General features: G+C 47.5%; 1 protein-coding gene across 1 annotated transcript in view; it reads left to right on the top strand.

The window, feature by feature from the left end:
* The first annotated feature begins 507 nt into the window (after positions 1 to 507).
* The window catches only part of LOC122810107, an 82,994-nt gene continuing 67,469 nt past the window's right edge, over positions 508 to 16,032 (top strand). Inside the window, exon 1 of the mRNA XM_044081582.1 lies at positions 508 to 540. Coding sequence (XP_043937517.1) covers positions 508 to 540 — 33 coding nt within the window. The remainder of the gene's footprint in view (positions 541 to 16,032) is intronic.

The raw sequence follows: 16,032 nt of genomic DNA on the forward strand, positions 1-16,032 counted from the left end.
ACCAGTAAGTGGAAGCTTTCCCTCTCCTTGGTGTCTGTCTTGGAAATCAGTGCCTTACTTCTGTGTAGGAGCCAGTGTGACTTTTTTTGTATACCTTGTCCAGCCCATTCATTTGAAGAAAGTTGGCAGTGGAAATACCTGTCACAGCAGAACAGTTTGTGCCCAGTGGGCTTGAGGTTATCACACATGGCTGTGTTTAACATGCCACATATTCAGGGATCATCTAGTCCTCATGGTTAGCTCCAAGTCTCTCAGAACTGGCTATGCATTTGAACTTTAAGTTGATGGTTGTATGTCTACTGGGGAGTAAGAACTTGTGATTTTTAATAGTTTGTTTTCGACAGCGCTGTAGTTTTCATTTTCTGGAAAGCTTCTTACCCCCCCCCCCATATAGTTTCCATCTGGATTGCATCATTTTTATTGGTCAAGGTTTGGAATTTGTACGCTTTTTTTTTTTTTACTTCAGTGAATATTGAATGTTTTGAACCTGATTCCTCCTAATATGATATGGACTGTGATGCAGATAATGAAGCCTTGCAGGTAAGTATCTCCTCTTATTGTGTAGATGAGGAAATGCTTCTGTTTTTTGTATGAGTCTTGAGAATGGTACAGGTCTTGGCAGATTTGCCAGTGGTTTTGGAATGCTCAACTCGCCAGTCAATTTTTGTTCTCTTACCCATCCCTGTGACCATCAAACCAGGTTTTTTATTGGCCTGTTCCTCCCCAACCCTGGCATTTAAGGACTGGAGGGTGAGGAGGGTCTTAGGGCAGTGAGTATTCGCCTTTGAGAGGTACGATTTTAAGATGACAACTTTAGCAGGTAGTTAAGTGGTGTCTAATGCTTGGCTACTCTACATTGCTGCATGTTTGTGCTTCTACACACACCAGTGATGCTCAAGTGATGTGAGGATGCACTTTCCCAAGTGAGTGAGCAGATGTTTCCATTACTCTCTAGCAGTATCAGGTGTTCTGATGAAGTGGTGTTATCTAGGGTGCAATTATGATTTCAACATTCTACATCATACAGCATGGCCTTTTAGCTTGATAGTCTTGCATTCTCAGTTTTAGAATGCATCATCATTCTGCTTTCAGTCTCACAGAAATTGAGTTCTTTCATCTTCCCACTTTCCTTAGAGCCCCTCCTATTTGAGTTGTTAAAAGTTTGGGTTTTGGTATAATGAATGTTCATGTTTGCCAAGTGCCTTGCTAATCAGGCAGGCTACAGCTGAATTATAGGTTCTTTATGGGTGATACTTTAAAGTAGATTTACTTGTCGAGTTGAAGTAATTTTCTCACATTTAGGCTGCTTAACCATGCAGATACTCTAAGACAGACCATACAACTACTATTGCAGGTGCCAAGGCTGAACACAGTGCTTATGAAACTGAAAGCACCAATGGGGTAATTTTGTTTTAGAAATTTTGCCCAAGGTCGAGCCTGATGCATTTTGGTCCCCAGATTTGTTTTCCTTTTCTTGGAAGATGCAAAGTGCCCTCACTTTGTCAGAAGAATATGAATCGCAAGTGTCTCTTTGCAGAGAGTATTTTAAAGGCAGTTAAGATTGTATCCTTGGCAACTAGTGTAGTAGATCATAAAACAATTTTGTCAAGCCACATACATTAAAGATTTCCCAAAAGAAAATTGCAAAAAAATAAATAAATAAATAAAAACTTCAGTTTTTGTTTTTTGTGTAGCCAAGCTGCCTTCCCCCACACTTCCAAATGTAACAATCTCTAAGGTCTCTGTCTGGTTGTGTGGTGTAGAGATTTAGCCTGGACTAAACACAGGTAATCTGAGCTCAAGTAGCAGACTGGACAAGGAAAAGTGGAAGCTGCAAATGCTGTCCGTCTTGCCCTAAGAAGTGGAAGCAGTGATACAGTTTTCTGTTCAAGTAGAGTTTTTTGCAGGTGGGGGGTGAGTAGTAGGCTGATGCAAACATTCCCATCGGCCACTAAGGGGCAGGTCTAGACACTAAATGAAAAAAAGCCTGGTAACTGTTCGTGACAGACTCAACATTCATCTCTTGTCTGCAGGAAGAGTAAGTGGGTCATCTGATACTGGAAATCTGGTGATTAGCAGGCAGGGGAGCAAAAAGGATAGAGAGTTACGAGGTCACTTTTGGCTGGATGTTTATATTGGGAGTACTTGGCTATAACAGTTCTATGCTTGAAATGATGTATGCCATTGTTCTGGGTAATATGGACCGGCCGTGTGCGTTTGTGGGGGTGAGGGCGAGTCTGAATGATGGCTAGTATGCATTTCTAATTTGCGTTTTGTCACATGCTTAGTACACCTTTCAGTTAGGACCTCTCTGCAAGAGGTTCTATTAACATTGTTGTCTTCAAAGGAGGTCACTGTAGTTTTTCATCCTACTTAGGGCAAGGAGATATGCTTTACAATTTATGCTGTTAAAAGCTTTTCCTTCTACTCTTTGCATGACCACAGCTTTGTATTCTAAGAAAGTCTACTTTGACCAGGAATGGGGTACAGCTTTACAAAACAAAATGATTAATCACATGGTCAGTTGTTGGTATTTAAAGTGGATTTTTTAATATGTGTACCTATTCTGACGAAGTATTGTACGAAAGCGGATAATAAACCTGTATACGCTATTTGTTGTTCTCTGCCGTTTTTGCTGGTGTGTCATTAGCCTCCCGTGGATATTTGGTTTTCTTGGTTTGAGTTTCATTTTGTTTTATTGGTTGTATATTCTTAAATATGTTCATTTTCTTAGGCTCAGTTGTACCAGTCTGCTTTCCTCATTTCTTTGTTGGTATATCTTTACATGTTAGGGTTTGCATGAAGTTGGGGAGTCATTTGGTTTAGTCAGTAGTTTAAGTGCATTTGATAATCTGTCTACTTTTAAATGTTTCTGAAACTTTTTTTTTTCCTGTCTTTTTGATGGACCTGTCATATATTTCTACATTCTAAAAATTCTCTTGTGTGTTCCGTATGGTGTTAAACATCCATGCATCCTGGAAAGGTATTGCTAACCGGTTCCTTCATTGTGTACTGGTACAGGAATCCGAGGTGAAATGTTGGTATACTGGCATTCCTATACACTAGGTATGTATCTCTTCTTGATGGAAAAAATTTAAACCAAGAAAAAGATCAGATGTTCTTCATCTCACATTGCTGCAGTCCTTACACTTGGGTAGTCCGCTGTCCTCGGTCGGCCCGAATATCAAAGTATAAGGCTGACGTCGGTCAAGGCGCATTTGACTGACATCAGGACGTCAGGGTACAAATGCGCATGACCGACGTCATATCCTCAGTCTTTTTTGCCGCATGGTCCGATGCAGAAGCAGCATTGCAAGTGCCGGTTGGCGTTCTGAGATTTTTCGTTTTCGAAGTTTCAGACCGAGTTCAAAGTTGGCTAAGTACCCCGTTGGGGAATATTTTAGTTTTTTCTTGCCTCAGTGATTTACCGGATGTCAGAAAAAGTCAATAATTGCATTTCTTGTGGGAAACAGATACCGCATAGAGATTATCATACTTTGTGCATTCCTTGCTTAGGGCCTGAGCACGACGTTGTTGGTTGTCGCTCTTGTGCTAGATTTAATAAACGCACTATAAAGAGAAGGTTGGATTGTGCAAGGTTAGTCTTTGGGAAGCGGTGTAATTATAAAATGCCGTCGGATGCTCTGACGCCCGCTTCTTCGAAGAAGCGCAAGGACAAGGCAGTTAAGCCTAGGCTAGAAGAACAGTCTGTACCGGACGCCGGTTCTTTAGAGGTGTCGGTGGAGCCGGTGGGTCCGCCGGAGGTTTCTTTGTGTTCCCAGGGTGAGACCTTATTATTGCAAGATGTGGCCTCTCAGGAGGCAGGTCAGGCTGAGGGGGCTTCTCAGGTTACTATACTCCCCTCCCTTCCTAGGGTGGCTAGGCCCTCTCCTTCTGTTTCAAAGGCTTCTCCCAGGGGCAGGCCGGGTTTGGCTTCAGTTGGTGTTACCCCTAGCTCTACAGGTACTGTGCCCAAGAAGCATATGCTTAAAATGGCAGAAGATTTGATTACTTTAATTAGGGGTTCTATGCCCCCTCCTGATAAGAGACCTAGGTTGGAGCCTGAGCTGGGGGGTTTTGAGCAGGCTTCGGATGTTTCAGAGTCTTCGGCTGAAGACTTGCAGGAGTACTCTCCTTATTCTGATTCTGATGTGGATGATTCTACTCCTTCTGCTTCTCCTCCTGAGGATTTTTCTTTTTCAGAAACTCTTCATTCTATGAGGGAGCATTTTAAGTGGGAAGGTCAGGACTTCTCTGATTCCAGGAAAAGGCTTAGGGAATTTTTGTTTTTACCCCAGCATAGGCCTTTGGCTATACCTCCTGTTTTGGATGTAGTAGAAGATGTTTTTACAGAGGCTTCTCTTAATCCTGAATCTGAAGTAGGTAGACTTCATTCGTCTGCAACCTGTGGGTATCGGATCCGATCTCGGATCCGAGCCGGCAATTCAAAAGCTTAGGCTCCGAGCTCCTAGCTCCTCCCTCTTACCCATAACCCCTTGCCAAGCCCTGACTGACCCCAGATTTCGTTTGCCGCTTTTCAAGAAGCAACGGAATTCTAGAGCTCCTGGCTTTGGTTGAGATAAGTTTAGATTTTTTGACAGAAAAAGTTTTTAAATTCTCTGTTTTTGTTATTAATCTAGTTAGTGTTGTGTGTGGTTAAGGCTTTCCTCCCTCTTTAGTTAATTTTTCTCGGGTTTTCGTAGTTTGTTTGTGTGTGTGTGTATTTAGGCCTTAGGTTGGTAATGTCAGAAGCCCCTAAGGCTGTTTTCTCCAAATGTACCGAGTGTGGCCATAAGCTGTCCCCAGCAGATGGCCACACTCGTCGTCATCTTGGGGGTTGAACACCTGTCTTCTGGTTGTACCATTTGTGCAGGGTTCAACCCCCGGGCTTTAAGGGAACGGAGGTCGAAGTTGGTGCTGGCGGGTCTTTTACCCCCAGATACTGCTTCGGCCTCTGCCCCTTCCAGTCAGCAACCTGTTGTTGTGAGTTCTCCCCCTCCGGCTGGGACTCAACCTCCCTTAAAGTTGCCGGAGGGGAAGGATTCTTCTAGGGAGAGACAGAAGGAGAGGCACAGGGAGAAGCACCACAAGAGGAGAGCCGAAGCTTCTAGTTCGGCTCCTCCATCTAAGCGGGCCTCCCCTGTGCCTTCTAGCTTTCCTCCTCCTCGGCTCCACTCCCCTCGGTTCTCTCCTGGACCCAAGGAGGAGGAGGCTAGCCCTTCCAGGAGGTCACCGAGACGGCTCTCTAGGTCCGCTTCGGTGGCCTCCTCTAGATCGACCTTTTCAATGAGCGAAGCTGACATGGACCGGATGATGAGGAAATTCATCCAGGCCCAAATGCAAATGGGAGTGCTCCTAGCCCCCCCCCCCATCCGGGAGGGGCTTCGACCCCTTTTTTCGCCCCCTTGGCTCCTTCTCCGACCCATACCACGGGTTCGGAGCTATCGGCGCCGTGCATATTTGGATCCGGGGGTGGGTCTGATCCGATAGGTCGGCGCACCTCGGATCCGTCCCATCCCTTGAGTGCTTCGGGTACTTCGGACCCGACCTCGAGCCGAGGCCGAGCCTCGGATCCGAGGGAGCTGGTGTGTCTTCGGCTCCGTCCAGGTCGGAGCACACTGGTCTCGGATCCGACGGTTTCGCTCCGACTCCGATCCGTCGTCGGATCCGAGTGGGGTCGGCTCGGGCTTAGAAGCTGGCTCCCCCTCGGCTTTCAACGTTATGGAAAGGGCACTGTCGAGGACATCCGGACCCCCGGTCCCTGCCACGGCTCCATCCCGCACTCCATTGCAGTTGGGCCAGGCCCCCACCAGCCGGTCCCAGGGACAGCCCGCCTCGATGTCCCAAGTGGTTCCCTTGGAACATCCATCTGCTGAAGAGTACTCCTCGGACAGCCCCCCCGATGAAGTACCTCGGGTAAGTGCAAGAGGAGGCACATGGACTCCCCTGAGTCCGTCACTGAAGACACGGACTTGGATGAAGGGGAAGGCTCCCCTAGGTCACCCCCTGAGGATGTCTCATTTGGAGACATCATGGAGATGTTAAGGATCAGGGGGGGGTGGTCTGCCCCAAGGCTTCTTCGGACGAGTCTGTGTTCTTGGAGGCATTCGAGGCGGGCCCTTCTACCTCTTGGGTGTCCCCTCCTGCTGACCCCCTGGTGGATCTTATATCCATCAGGGCGTGGAAGGATCCGGACACCATTGAGCCTATCCCTAAGCGCCCGGACCGCATTCTTTCTCCTCCATCAGACCGCACCCACTGGAGTAAGGGTCCCCCGGTAGATGCCATGATGATGGCTGCAGCCACGAAGAGGGAATTGGCCCAGGAGAGTCCCTCCGTCCATCCTCCGGGCAAGGAGTCCTGTTCGATGGATCGCATTGGGAAGCGAGTTTTTAGTTCAGCGACCTTCTCCTTGAGAGCGCTGAACTACATGGCACATGTCATTAGGATGCAGCGGGATCTGATTAAGGAATACGCTGCATCTCCCCCGGAGTCCATCTCGAGTGAGGATAAACAGGTTTACTCCACCCGAATGGCCACTCTCAGATCAGTATCCAATACATCTATGCGGCTGCTGTCTCATGCTACTGAGGGAGCCGCTAGAGCCAGCGGAGCAGGCCTTGTCATGAGGCGACAGGCCTGGCTCCGCCATTGTGATTTTGCAGAGCCCTTCAAGGCGACCTTCGAATGCCCCTTCGATGGTTCTGCCTTGTTTGGCAAGACTGTTCGCGAGGCATTAGTCCAGAGCGAAAGGGACGGGAAGACGCTGTCTGCCGTCGGAGTCCGCTTCTCAGCTCCCCAGTGGTCCTTCTCTAAGAACCTAATGTGACAGTAGAAGATGTGCTTCCGCAAGTGGCAGCAGTCCCAACCTGCTCCGGATAACCAGTCCTTCCGTGGCAGAGGAGGACGGGGAGGTCGTCGTGCCAGAGGCAGGGGGGCTCCTGGCAATTTTGGGTCCAGAGAACCCTTCTCAGAGAGACCCACGCAGCAGCCCTGAAGGGTTGCCCGGCTGTCCGTCTCTGGAGGCAGTCGGGCGGTTTCGATGCACCTGACTTCTTGGGAGTCCATAACAACAGACAGTTGGGTGCTTCGACTTATATCCAGAGGATATTCAATACCCCTATTCAAGATTCCCAAATCTCGCAGCCTCCCAGATGTTCCACCCGACCAAAGGGAGGCGGCTATCGAAATCGAGCAGCTGCTAGGAAAAAGAGCCATCCAGCGTCCCCCAGATCAAGCCGGATTAGGGTTTTACTCCAGGTTCTTTTGGTGCCAAAGAAGACGGGGGACTTAAGACCAATCTTAGACCTTTCCCAGTTGAACCTGTCAGTAACCAAGCAAAAGTTCCGGATGGTCACCCTGCAATCTATACTCCCCCTCTTGAGGGAGAACGACTGGATGTGTTCCATAGACCTCAAGGATGCGTACTACCACATTCGGATGGACAGACGATCCAGGAGGTTTCTTCGCTTCCGGCTGGGAGCCAGTCATTATCAGTTCAGGGTCCTCCCCTTTGGTCTCACCTCAGCCCCCAGGGTGTTTACCAAGGTGCTAGCGGCCCACCTGAGGCTCCAGGGATTACAGGTCTTTCCGTACCTGGACGACTGGCTCCTGACTGCATCATCAAGGCATCTTCTGTGCTCAGCCAGGGATTACTTTCTTCAACTAGCACCAAGGCTGGGCATCACGATCAACTGGGAGAAATCTCTTCTGAATCCAACTCAAATTATAGATTTCATAGGAGGAAGACTAGACACCAGATCAATGCGAGCCTTCCTCACCCCAGACCGTATTGCCAGCCTGAGGTGTCATGTAACAGCAATCCTGCAACCATCTCCAACTGCAGCTTCGGTCCTGAGGGCCCTAGGTTCTATGGCGGCAGCTATCCCGCTTCTAATTCATGCCCGTTTACGCATGCGGGTTCTTCAATGGACCCTTCAAGTTCAGTGGTCTCCTCTTTGTTCGTCTCTAAACGCTCCGATTACGGTCAGCAGAGCATGCAGGGACTCCCTTCTGTGGTGGCTTCTTTCTCCGGAGCCCCTGGCAGGGAGACCTTTTTGCGCTGCATTTCCCCGAGCCACAGTGACCACGGACGCTTCTTGCCTCGGGTGGGGGGCATTCTGGGAAAGATTGTCCAAGGCACGTGGAATCCCACAGAGACGTCATTGCATATAAATGTCCTGGAAATGAGGGCGGTGCTCCTAGCGTTGCAAGCACTTCACCACGTTCTTCCTTCAGGGACTATTGCGATTCAGACAGACAACATGTCCGTAGTCTGGTATATCAACAAGCAGGGAGGAACCAGGACTTACCCCTTTGTCGAGAGGCCATGAGAGTCTGGGAATGGGCAATTTCCACCAAACGCTTTCTGGTAGCAACGCACATTCCGGGAAAGTCCAACATCCTTGCGGACAAGCTCAGTCACACCATCCTTTCTCCACACGAGTGGTCCCTCAATCTTCAAGTAGCGAAGAAGATTTTTGCCGTTTGGGGGCAACCCTGTTGCGATCTTTTTGCTTCTCCCTCAAACGCCAAATGCGGCAATTTCTTCGCTCTGCTTCCCCCACCAGGGAGTTCGAGGATGCTCTGGTGCATGCTTGGCCTCCCGGTCTCCTTTATGCCTACCCTCCACTTCCTCTGATGCAGAGGCTTCTGCAGAAAGTCAACAGTTTGGGGAGCAGAATGATTCTCATTGCCCCATTCTGGCCTCGACAACCTTGGTTCCCCTTTGTATGGTCTCACAAAATCAATCCACCATGGATTCTGGATCCAATTGGATCTCATCTCTCACCCTCTGGGAATGCCAGTTCCCAATCTGCGGACCCTGAAGTTGACAGCTTGGCTGCTCCAATTCCAACCTTAATTAGGACTCCCGGTATCTCTTCACCGGTCAAGGCCATTTTGGTGGCTGCTCATAAACCTTCCACCAGACAGGTTTATCGGAGTAAATGGAAGAGGTTCTCTATATGGGCAGGACAGAGAACCGTGGATCCTTTTTCAGCACCTATCTCTGCGGTGCTGGATTTTCTAACAGACCTCTTTCATCAAGGGGCTAGTTCTTCCACGATTAAGGTTCAATTGGCGGCTATCTCGCATTATCACATTGGTCATGACACAGCTCCCCTTATGACAGCGAAATTATGCAAAACTTTTCTCAAAGGAGTTTTTTTGTTAAGGCCTCCAGTCAAGGAGGTTGTACCGCCTTGGGACTTGTCTTTAGTCCTGCAGGCCCTTACTGCTCCTCCCTTGAGCCTGCAGCTTCTGCTGATTTAAAATACCTTTCCTGGAAGACTGCCTTTCTGGTAGCTATCACTTCAGCCAGAAGGGTGTCTGAGCTTCAGGCTCTGTGTGTCAAACCGCCTTATCTTTCTTTCTTCCCTGATAGGGTGTGCCTCAGGACCAATCCATCTTTTCTTCCAAGGTCTCTTCTGAATCCAATATTAACCAGTCAATCAATTTGCCTGTATTTTTCCCAAGTATTCAAACAAAGGAGAATACAAATTGCATTCCTTGGATGTTCATAGACAATTACGTTTTATATTAACAGGACAGCTGGCCACAGGAAATCAGATCAGCTGTTCGTCTCCTTTGCTAAATTTGCTCTGGGTAAAGCAGTATCTAAAGTCACTCTATCTAAATGGATTGCTAATTGCATTCTGCAGGCATATGACACTTCAGGCAGACCTGCTCCTCAGAGGGTTACGGCTCATTCTACTAGGGCAGTTTCTCGTCAGCCGCCTTTAAGTCCCGTGTTTCGTTGGATGATATCTCTGCGGCAGCTACTTGGGCCTCGCCTCATACTTTTATTTCTCATTACAAGGTGGATGTTGTTTCTAGAGGAAGAGCATTCTTTGGCTCAGCGGTGCTCGGAACATCCTTCCATGACGGCCCCAAGATTCAGGTAGCTAGGGACTCTGTCCCACAGGTTGCAGACGAATGAAGTCTACCTACTTCAGATTTAGAAGTTATGTACTCACCATAACGTTCCATCTGAGTAGGTGACTTCATTCGATGCAACATCCCCTCCATCCCCTGACCTTTATAGAGCGAGTATTTATGCTGTTTTAGTGTACTGTGGTCAGTATTTTGAGGCAAACTCAATCTGAGGTCAGTCAGGGCTTGGCAAGGGGTTATGGGTAAGAGGGAGGAGCTAGGAGCTCGGAGCCTAAGCTTTTGAATTGCCGGCTCGGATCCGAGATCGGATCCGATACCCACAGGTTGCATCCGAATGAAGTCACCTACTCAGATGGAACGATGTCCTTCATGGATGCATCTGCAGTCATAACAACTGGGTTGTCCTGTCGTCAGGCAGCCCTTCAGTCGGCCGGATTCCAAAGTCCGGGTCTGGCTTCGGCTGATGTCGCACTTCACCCGACGTCATCTCTGTTGGTCTTCGGGTATAAAGGCATCAGCCGATGCCATTTTCCTCAGTCTTTCTTGCCGTGTGGCGCCCGAAGCAGAAGCTGTTCGCAAGTGCCGGTCGGTCGGATCCAGAGATTACTTCTACCGAATACTACTTCGAAGACTTCTAAAGCTAAGTACCCGTTGGGAACCTTTCTTGCCTCAGCCGATGTCAGAAAAAGTTAATAATTGTTTAACCTGTGGGAAACAAATACCTCATAAAGATTTCCACTCTCATTGCCTGCCTTGTTTAGGCCCAGCCCACGACGTAGCAGCCTGTTCGCCTGTGCTTCCTTCAACCGACAACGCTTAGGCGCGTCGGTCGGAGTTTGCAGAACAGTTTTTCGGTTCTGATTTTGCGTACATTATGCCGTCGGATCCTCCGACTTCCCAATCTGCCAAAAAACGCAAAGATAAAGACCGACACTCGCGGTCCGCGGTTTCGGCCGAAACCACGGTTAAGCAAGCCGCGAGTGTCTCTGTTTCGGCCGAAACCGAGAAAACTGCTCAAAGTACAGCTGAATCTATTTCTACAACTGAGGCCCCTGCTACCACTCTTGAATCGGCCTCAGAAATTTTATCCACTACGGTGGTTGCCACTGATTTATCAGACACCATTCCCTTGGATGTCTCTACCCCAGCACGTGGTGCAGCTAGGCCTCCAGCAGCCATGTCCATTAAGGCCTTCGCCAGGGCTAAAGCAGCCAAGACTACTAAAACAGTGCCTGTTAAACCCCCCACTACCAGGCCCTCTTCTAGTTCTCAAATGCTTACTTTGGCAGAAGATTTAATTTCATTAATCAGAGGATCTCAACCTCACCCAGACAGGGCCTCTCAGCCCCAGAGAAGAGACCTAGGGCAGAGCCCCTGAGCCAGTGTCCTCTGATGATTCTGCTGATGAATCAGACATAACTGACCAGCCAGAGGCTCCTTTCTCCAATTTTGAAGATTCTGATGCTGAAGATTCCATTCCAGCTGCTTCCCCACCAGAAGAATTCTCCTTTGGAGAAACCTTACATGCCATGCGAGCAGTTCCAATGGCAGCAACAGGATTTTTCAGACTCCAGAAAAGACTTAGGACCTTTCTGCACCTTCCACAGCACAGGCCCTTAGCTATACCTCCTGTTCTCTCTGTGGTGGATGATGCTTTCAATGATGTTTGCTCCTCTCCAGATTCTTTACCCCAGCCCCTGCCAAACCAGACAGATTTTACAGGGTGCCAGATACTCATCACCACCTTTACAAGGCCCCACTTGCAGACCCAGAAACTATATCCCAGGGTCCCAAGGCAGTAGCCGCGACCATAGCTAAAACCCTATTCCTTCTGAAAGGGAAGCAAGGTCATTAGACAGATGGGGTAAAAGGTCTACACTTCAGCTACTCTCTCAGCTAGAGCTTTAAACTGTCAGTTTCACATGATACAATACCAAGAGTTTATGCTTGATCAATTAACTAAAAAGCTAACCACTGATGAATCTCTTGATAAGAAATATGTATTAGAAATGGTAAATAACATACAACAGGTTAGTAACCATTCCTTAAAATGTGGCTATGATGCACTGGAGGCTTCATTTAGATCAGCCATGACTGGCACAGTGATAAGAAGGCATGCATGGCTAAAGAGCAAGCTTTACCGGATCATGTTAAAGCTAAGTTGCTAGATGCTCCTATGGATAAGACAAGTTTGTTTGGTACACCTGCCCAGCAGGTTATGAAGAAAATGGAAGAAAAGGCAAAATCTGTCCAAACGGTTAAAGATTTCTTGCAGGTACAACCCCCAAGGTTTAGCAGGAACTGGCCTGCCAAAATTGGTCCTTTCCTGACTCCACAAGATCTCAAAGGGGCAGGAACAGACGTTCCAGAGGCAGAAACCAATCTAGAGGAGGTGCCTACAGAGGACGACAGTGGCAAGGTAACAACAGAGGCACAGACACAACCTCTGCCACTACATCAACACAACCACAGTGACTTAACACTAAATCCGCCTACCAGGGAACAAATAGCAGCTCCTTTAGGCGGAAAGTTAACCTTATTTTCAAAGAACTGGCACTACATAACAAAAGACAAGTGGATTCTACAAACCATAGATCAAGGCTACCGGTTCCACTTCCACACTTTACCAGTCAAAAGAGGAATGCCAAATCTACCTCCAAATCAAAAAACAGAGGCTCTACAACAGATAATGGAGTTAGCAAACATGAGAGCTGTGGAAAGAGTGCCAACAGCAGAGCAAGGAAAGGCGTTCTACTCCAGACTATTCCTAGTTCCAAGAAAGGAAAAAAGTTGGAGACCAATTCTCGACCTGTCCACCTTAAATACATACATCATTGCCCCAAAATTCAAGATGCTGACCTTACAGCAACTTCTTCCCATGCTGGGCAAGGAGTGTTGGCTGGTAACTCTAGATCTCAAGGAGGCATACCTGCACGTCCCCATTCGACCAATCTGCAGAAGATACCTCAGATTTCTTGCAGGATCAGAGCACTATCAATTCTCAGCATTGCCCTTTGGCTTATCTACTGCGCCCAGAGTATTCACAAAATGCCTGGCATCAGTAATCGCCCATTGCAGACTACAGGGAATTCAAATTTACCCATACCTGGACGACTGCTTACTACAAGGGGACAGCAAAAGCAAGCTGACAACAGATTTACAAAGGGTCATTTACTTGCTACAAGCACTGGGATACACAGTCAATTTACAAAAGTCAAGGCTGATACCATCCCAAACAAGGACCTTCTTGGACGCGGAATTGGACACAGTGAAACAAATGGCATTCCTAACTACAGAAAAACAAAAGAACTCCCTCTTTACTTCTTGGCACTAACAAAACTGAACAAGATAACAGCAAGGAAAGTACTCCAGGCCTTGGGCTTCATGGCATCATGCATAATCTTGGTCCCATTTGCCAGACTACATATGAGAAAACTACAGTGGTACCTAAAGAATTTATGGTCCCAACACAGACACAGCCTGGAAACAGAAATCCCACTAATTCCATGCTTAAAACAGGAGCTCCTATGGTGGGCTCAGGCATGCCAGTCAAACCCAGGCCTACCCTTTCGCAGATGTCAAGCAAGCCAGACCATCACAACAGACGCTTCAGACCTAGGATGGGGGGCCCACATGCTGGACAAATGCGTGCAAGGACTCTGGACACAGGATCAACTTCACCTGCACATCAACCTAAAAGAAATGCTGGCAGTAAAACTGGCAATCCAAAAGTTCAAACCATTTCTCAGAGGGCCAGTTGATGATAAGGACAGACAACACCACAGTCATGTGGTACATCAACAAACAGGGAGGCACTCATTCATACCCCCTATGCAGAATGACTTTGGAGCTGTGGACCCTGGCACTCAGCTACAACATCCAGTTACAGGCAATATTTGTACCGGGAAAAGAAAATACTATAGCAGACATACTAAGCAGAACCACTTCGGATGCCCACGAATGGAAGCTGCACCCGGACATCTTCAAAACCATCTCAAAGAAATGGGGAATGCCTCAGATCTATTCGCATCGCCTCTCAATCACCAGCTCAAAAAATTCTGCACAAGGACATTCCACCCACTAGCATGGAAAGTGGATTCGCTCTCCTTCAGCTGGAAAGGCCTAACAGCATATGCATTCCCACCTCTTCCCTTGATACACAAAGTACTACTAAAAATCAAGGAAGAACGTCCAAGGATAATCCTGATAGTTCCAAACTGGCCAAGACAACACTGGTACCCACTACTGAGGAGCATGTCTCGGAACAATGTGGCCAATTCCCCTGATGCCTTTGATGTTAACTCAGAACAACTACAGCATCATGCATCCAAACCTAAAAACGTTACAACTGACTGCATGGAACATCACATAGCAGCAGCTAACACAGAGCTTTCCCAAAGAGTTAAAGACATTATTCTTGAAGCACGCAGACCTTCAACAAGAAGGAACTATGCTGGAAAATGGAAAAGGTTTGTCATTTGGAGTACTGAAAGAGGAAAAGATGTGTCAAACATAGATATGCCTAACATTCTGGAGTACCTGGCGAACTTCTTCATTCAGGCCTGTCCTACTCCTCCATCAAGATACATGCATCAGCTATTTCAGCAGAATACAGCTTTGATCCACCTGTTTTTCGCACCCTTTGCTCAGGCAGTTTCTCAGAGGAATCAAGAATGTAAAACCTCCAAGGAAGCCACCATTACCAGCTTGGGACTTAAACTTTGTGCTAGAAAAGTTGACACTATCACCCTTTGAACCAGCAGCAACAGCAGACCTACAACACCTGTCATGGAAAACTGCTTTCCTACTGGCAATTACTTCAGCAAGGAGGGTTTCAGAACTACAGGCCTTAATGGCGGTGCAACCCTTCCTAATCTTCCACCAAGATAGTGTCCATGAGGACTAATCCTACATTTATGCCTAAGGTGGTATCCAGAGTGTCTTTAAACCAGGCAATCCACCTACCTACCTTCTTTCCCAACCCACAAAACAGAGGGGAAAGAATACTGCATACCTTGGATGTACATAGACAGCTACGCTACTACTTGGACAGAACAAAAAATAGCAGAAAGACTGACCAACTTTTCGTAGCTAATGCAACAGGAAGGGAAGGAAAAGCTATTTCCAAACAGACAATCTCCAAATGGATAGGAAATTCCATACGATTCTGTTACTCCTTCCATGGAAAACCAATTCCACAGAACATAAGACCTCATTCTACAAGGGCAACAGCCACTACCACAGCCTTCTTACGAGGAGTGGCAACCAAAGACATTATTGAGGCGGCTACTTGGACCTCCGTGCATACATTTGCCAAGCATTACAATTTGCCTCTATATTCCAGATCCCGAGCAGGGTTTGCCACTGCTGTACTGCAAGGGATCCTAAACACACCATAATTTACCTTTATCCTCCTCCCCTAGTTGGCTATGGTATTCTACCCAGTTGTTATGACTGCAGATGCATCCATGAAGGACATAGTACAGTTTTGTACCTACCATAAATGTAGATGTCCGAACTGGATAGCATCTGCAGTCAGGATTACCCTCCCTCCTTCCCCTCTGTGGTACTCCTAGGGTGTTTACCCTCCTAATAGCTAGCTGGTGGGGGGGGAGTCTTTTATGGTGTATTTGTTTGTATATATGTACATACATGCTTATGTTTGTGTTTACCTCTATCTTTTTAGAAACATTGGCATCTATCCAAAATTTTAGCCTTCAAGAGGGCTACTGGCATCTGGGGCAAGAAACACTGAGGAAAATGGCGTCGGCTGATGCCTTTATACCCGAAGACCAACAGAGATGACGTCGGGTGAAGTGCAACATCAGCCGGACCCGGACTTTGGAATCCGGCCGACTGAAGGGCTGCCTGACGACAGGACAACGCAGTTGTTATGACTGCAGATGCTATCCAGTTCGGACATCTACATTTATGGTAGGTACAAAACTGTACTTTATGGTGAGTACATAACTTCTAATTCTTTGCCTCCTGCTCCTGTTAAGCCGGATAGGTATTACAGGGTGCCTGAAGCTCATAAGTATCTTTTTAGAGTCCTAGGGCTGACCCAGAAACTGTTAGTCAGGGGCCTAAAGGTGTTAAGGCTTCTGTTGTTAAGAATCCGGTTCCTGCAGACAAAGA

This window comes from Protopterus annectens, chromosome 8.part1 (genome assembly GCF_019279795.1).
Source record: "Protopterus annectens isolate FY-2018-M chromosome 8.part1, PAN1.0, whole genome shotgun sequence".
Taxonomy (NCBI): Eukaryota; Metazoa; Chordata; order Ceratodontiformes; family Protopteridae; genus Protopterus; species Protopterus annectens.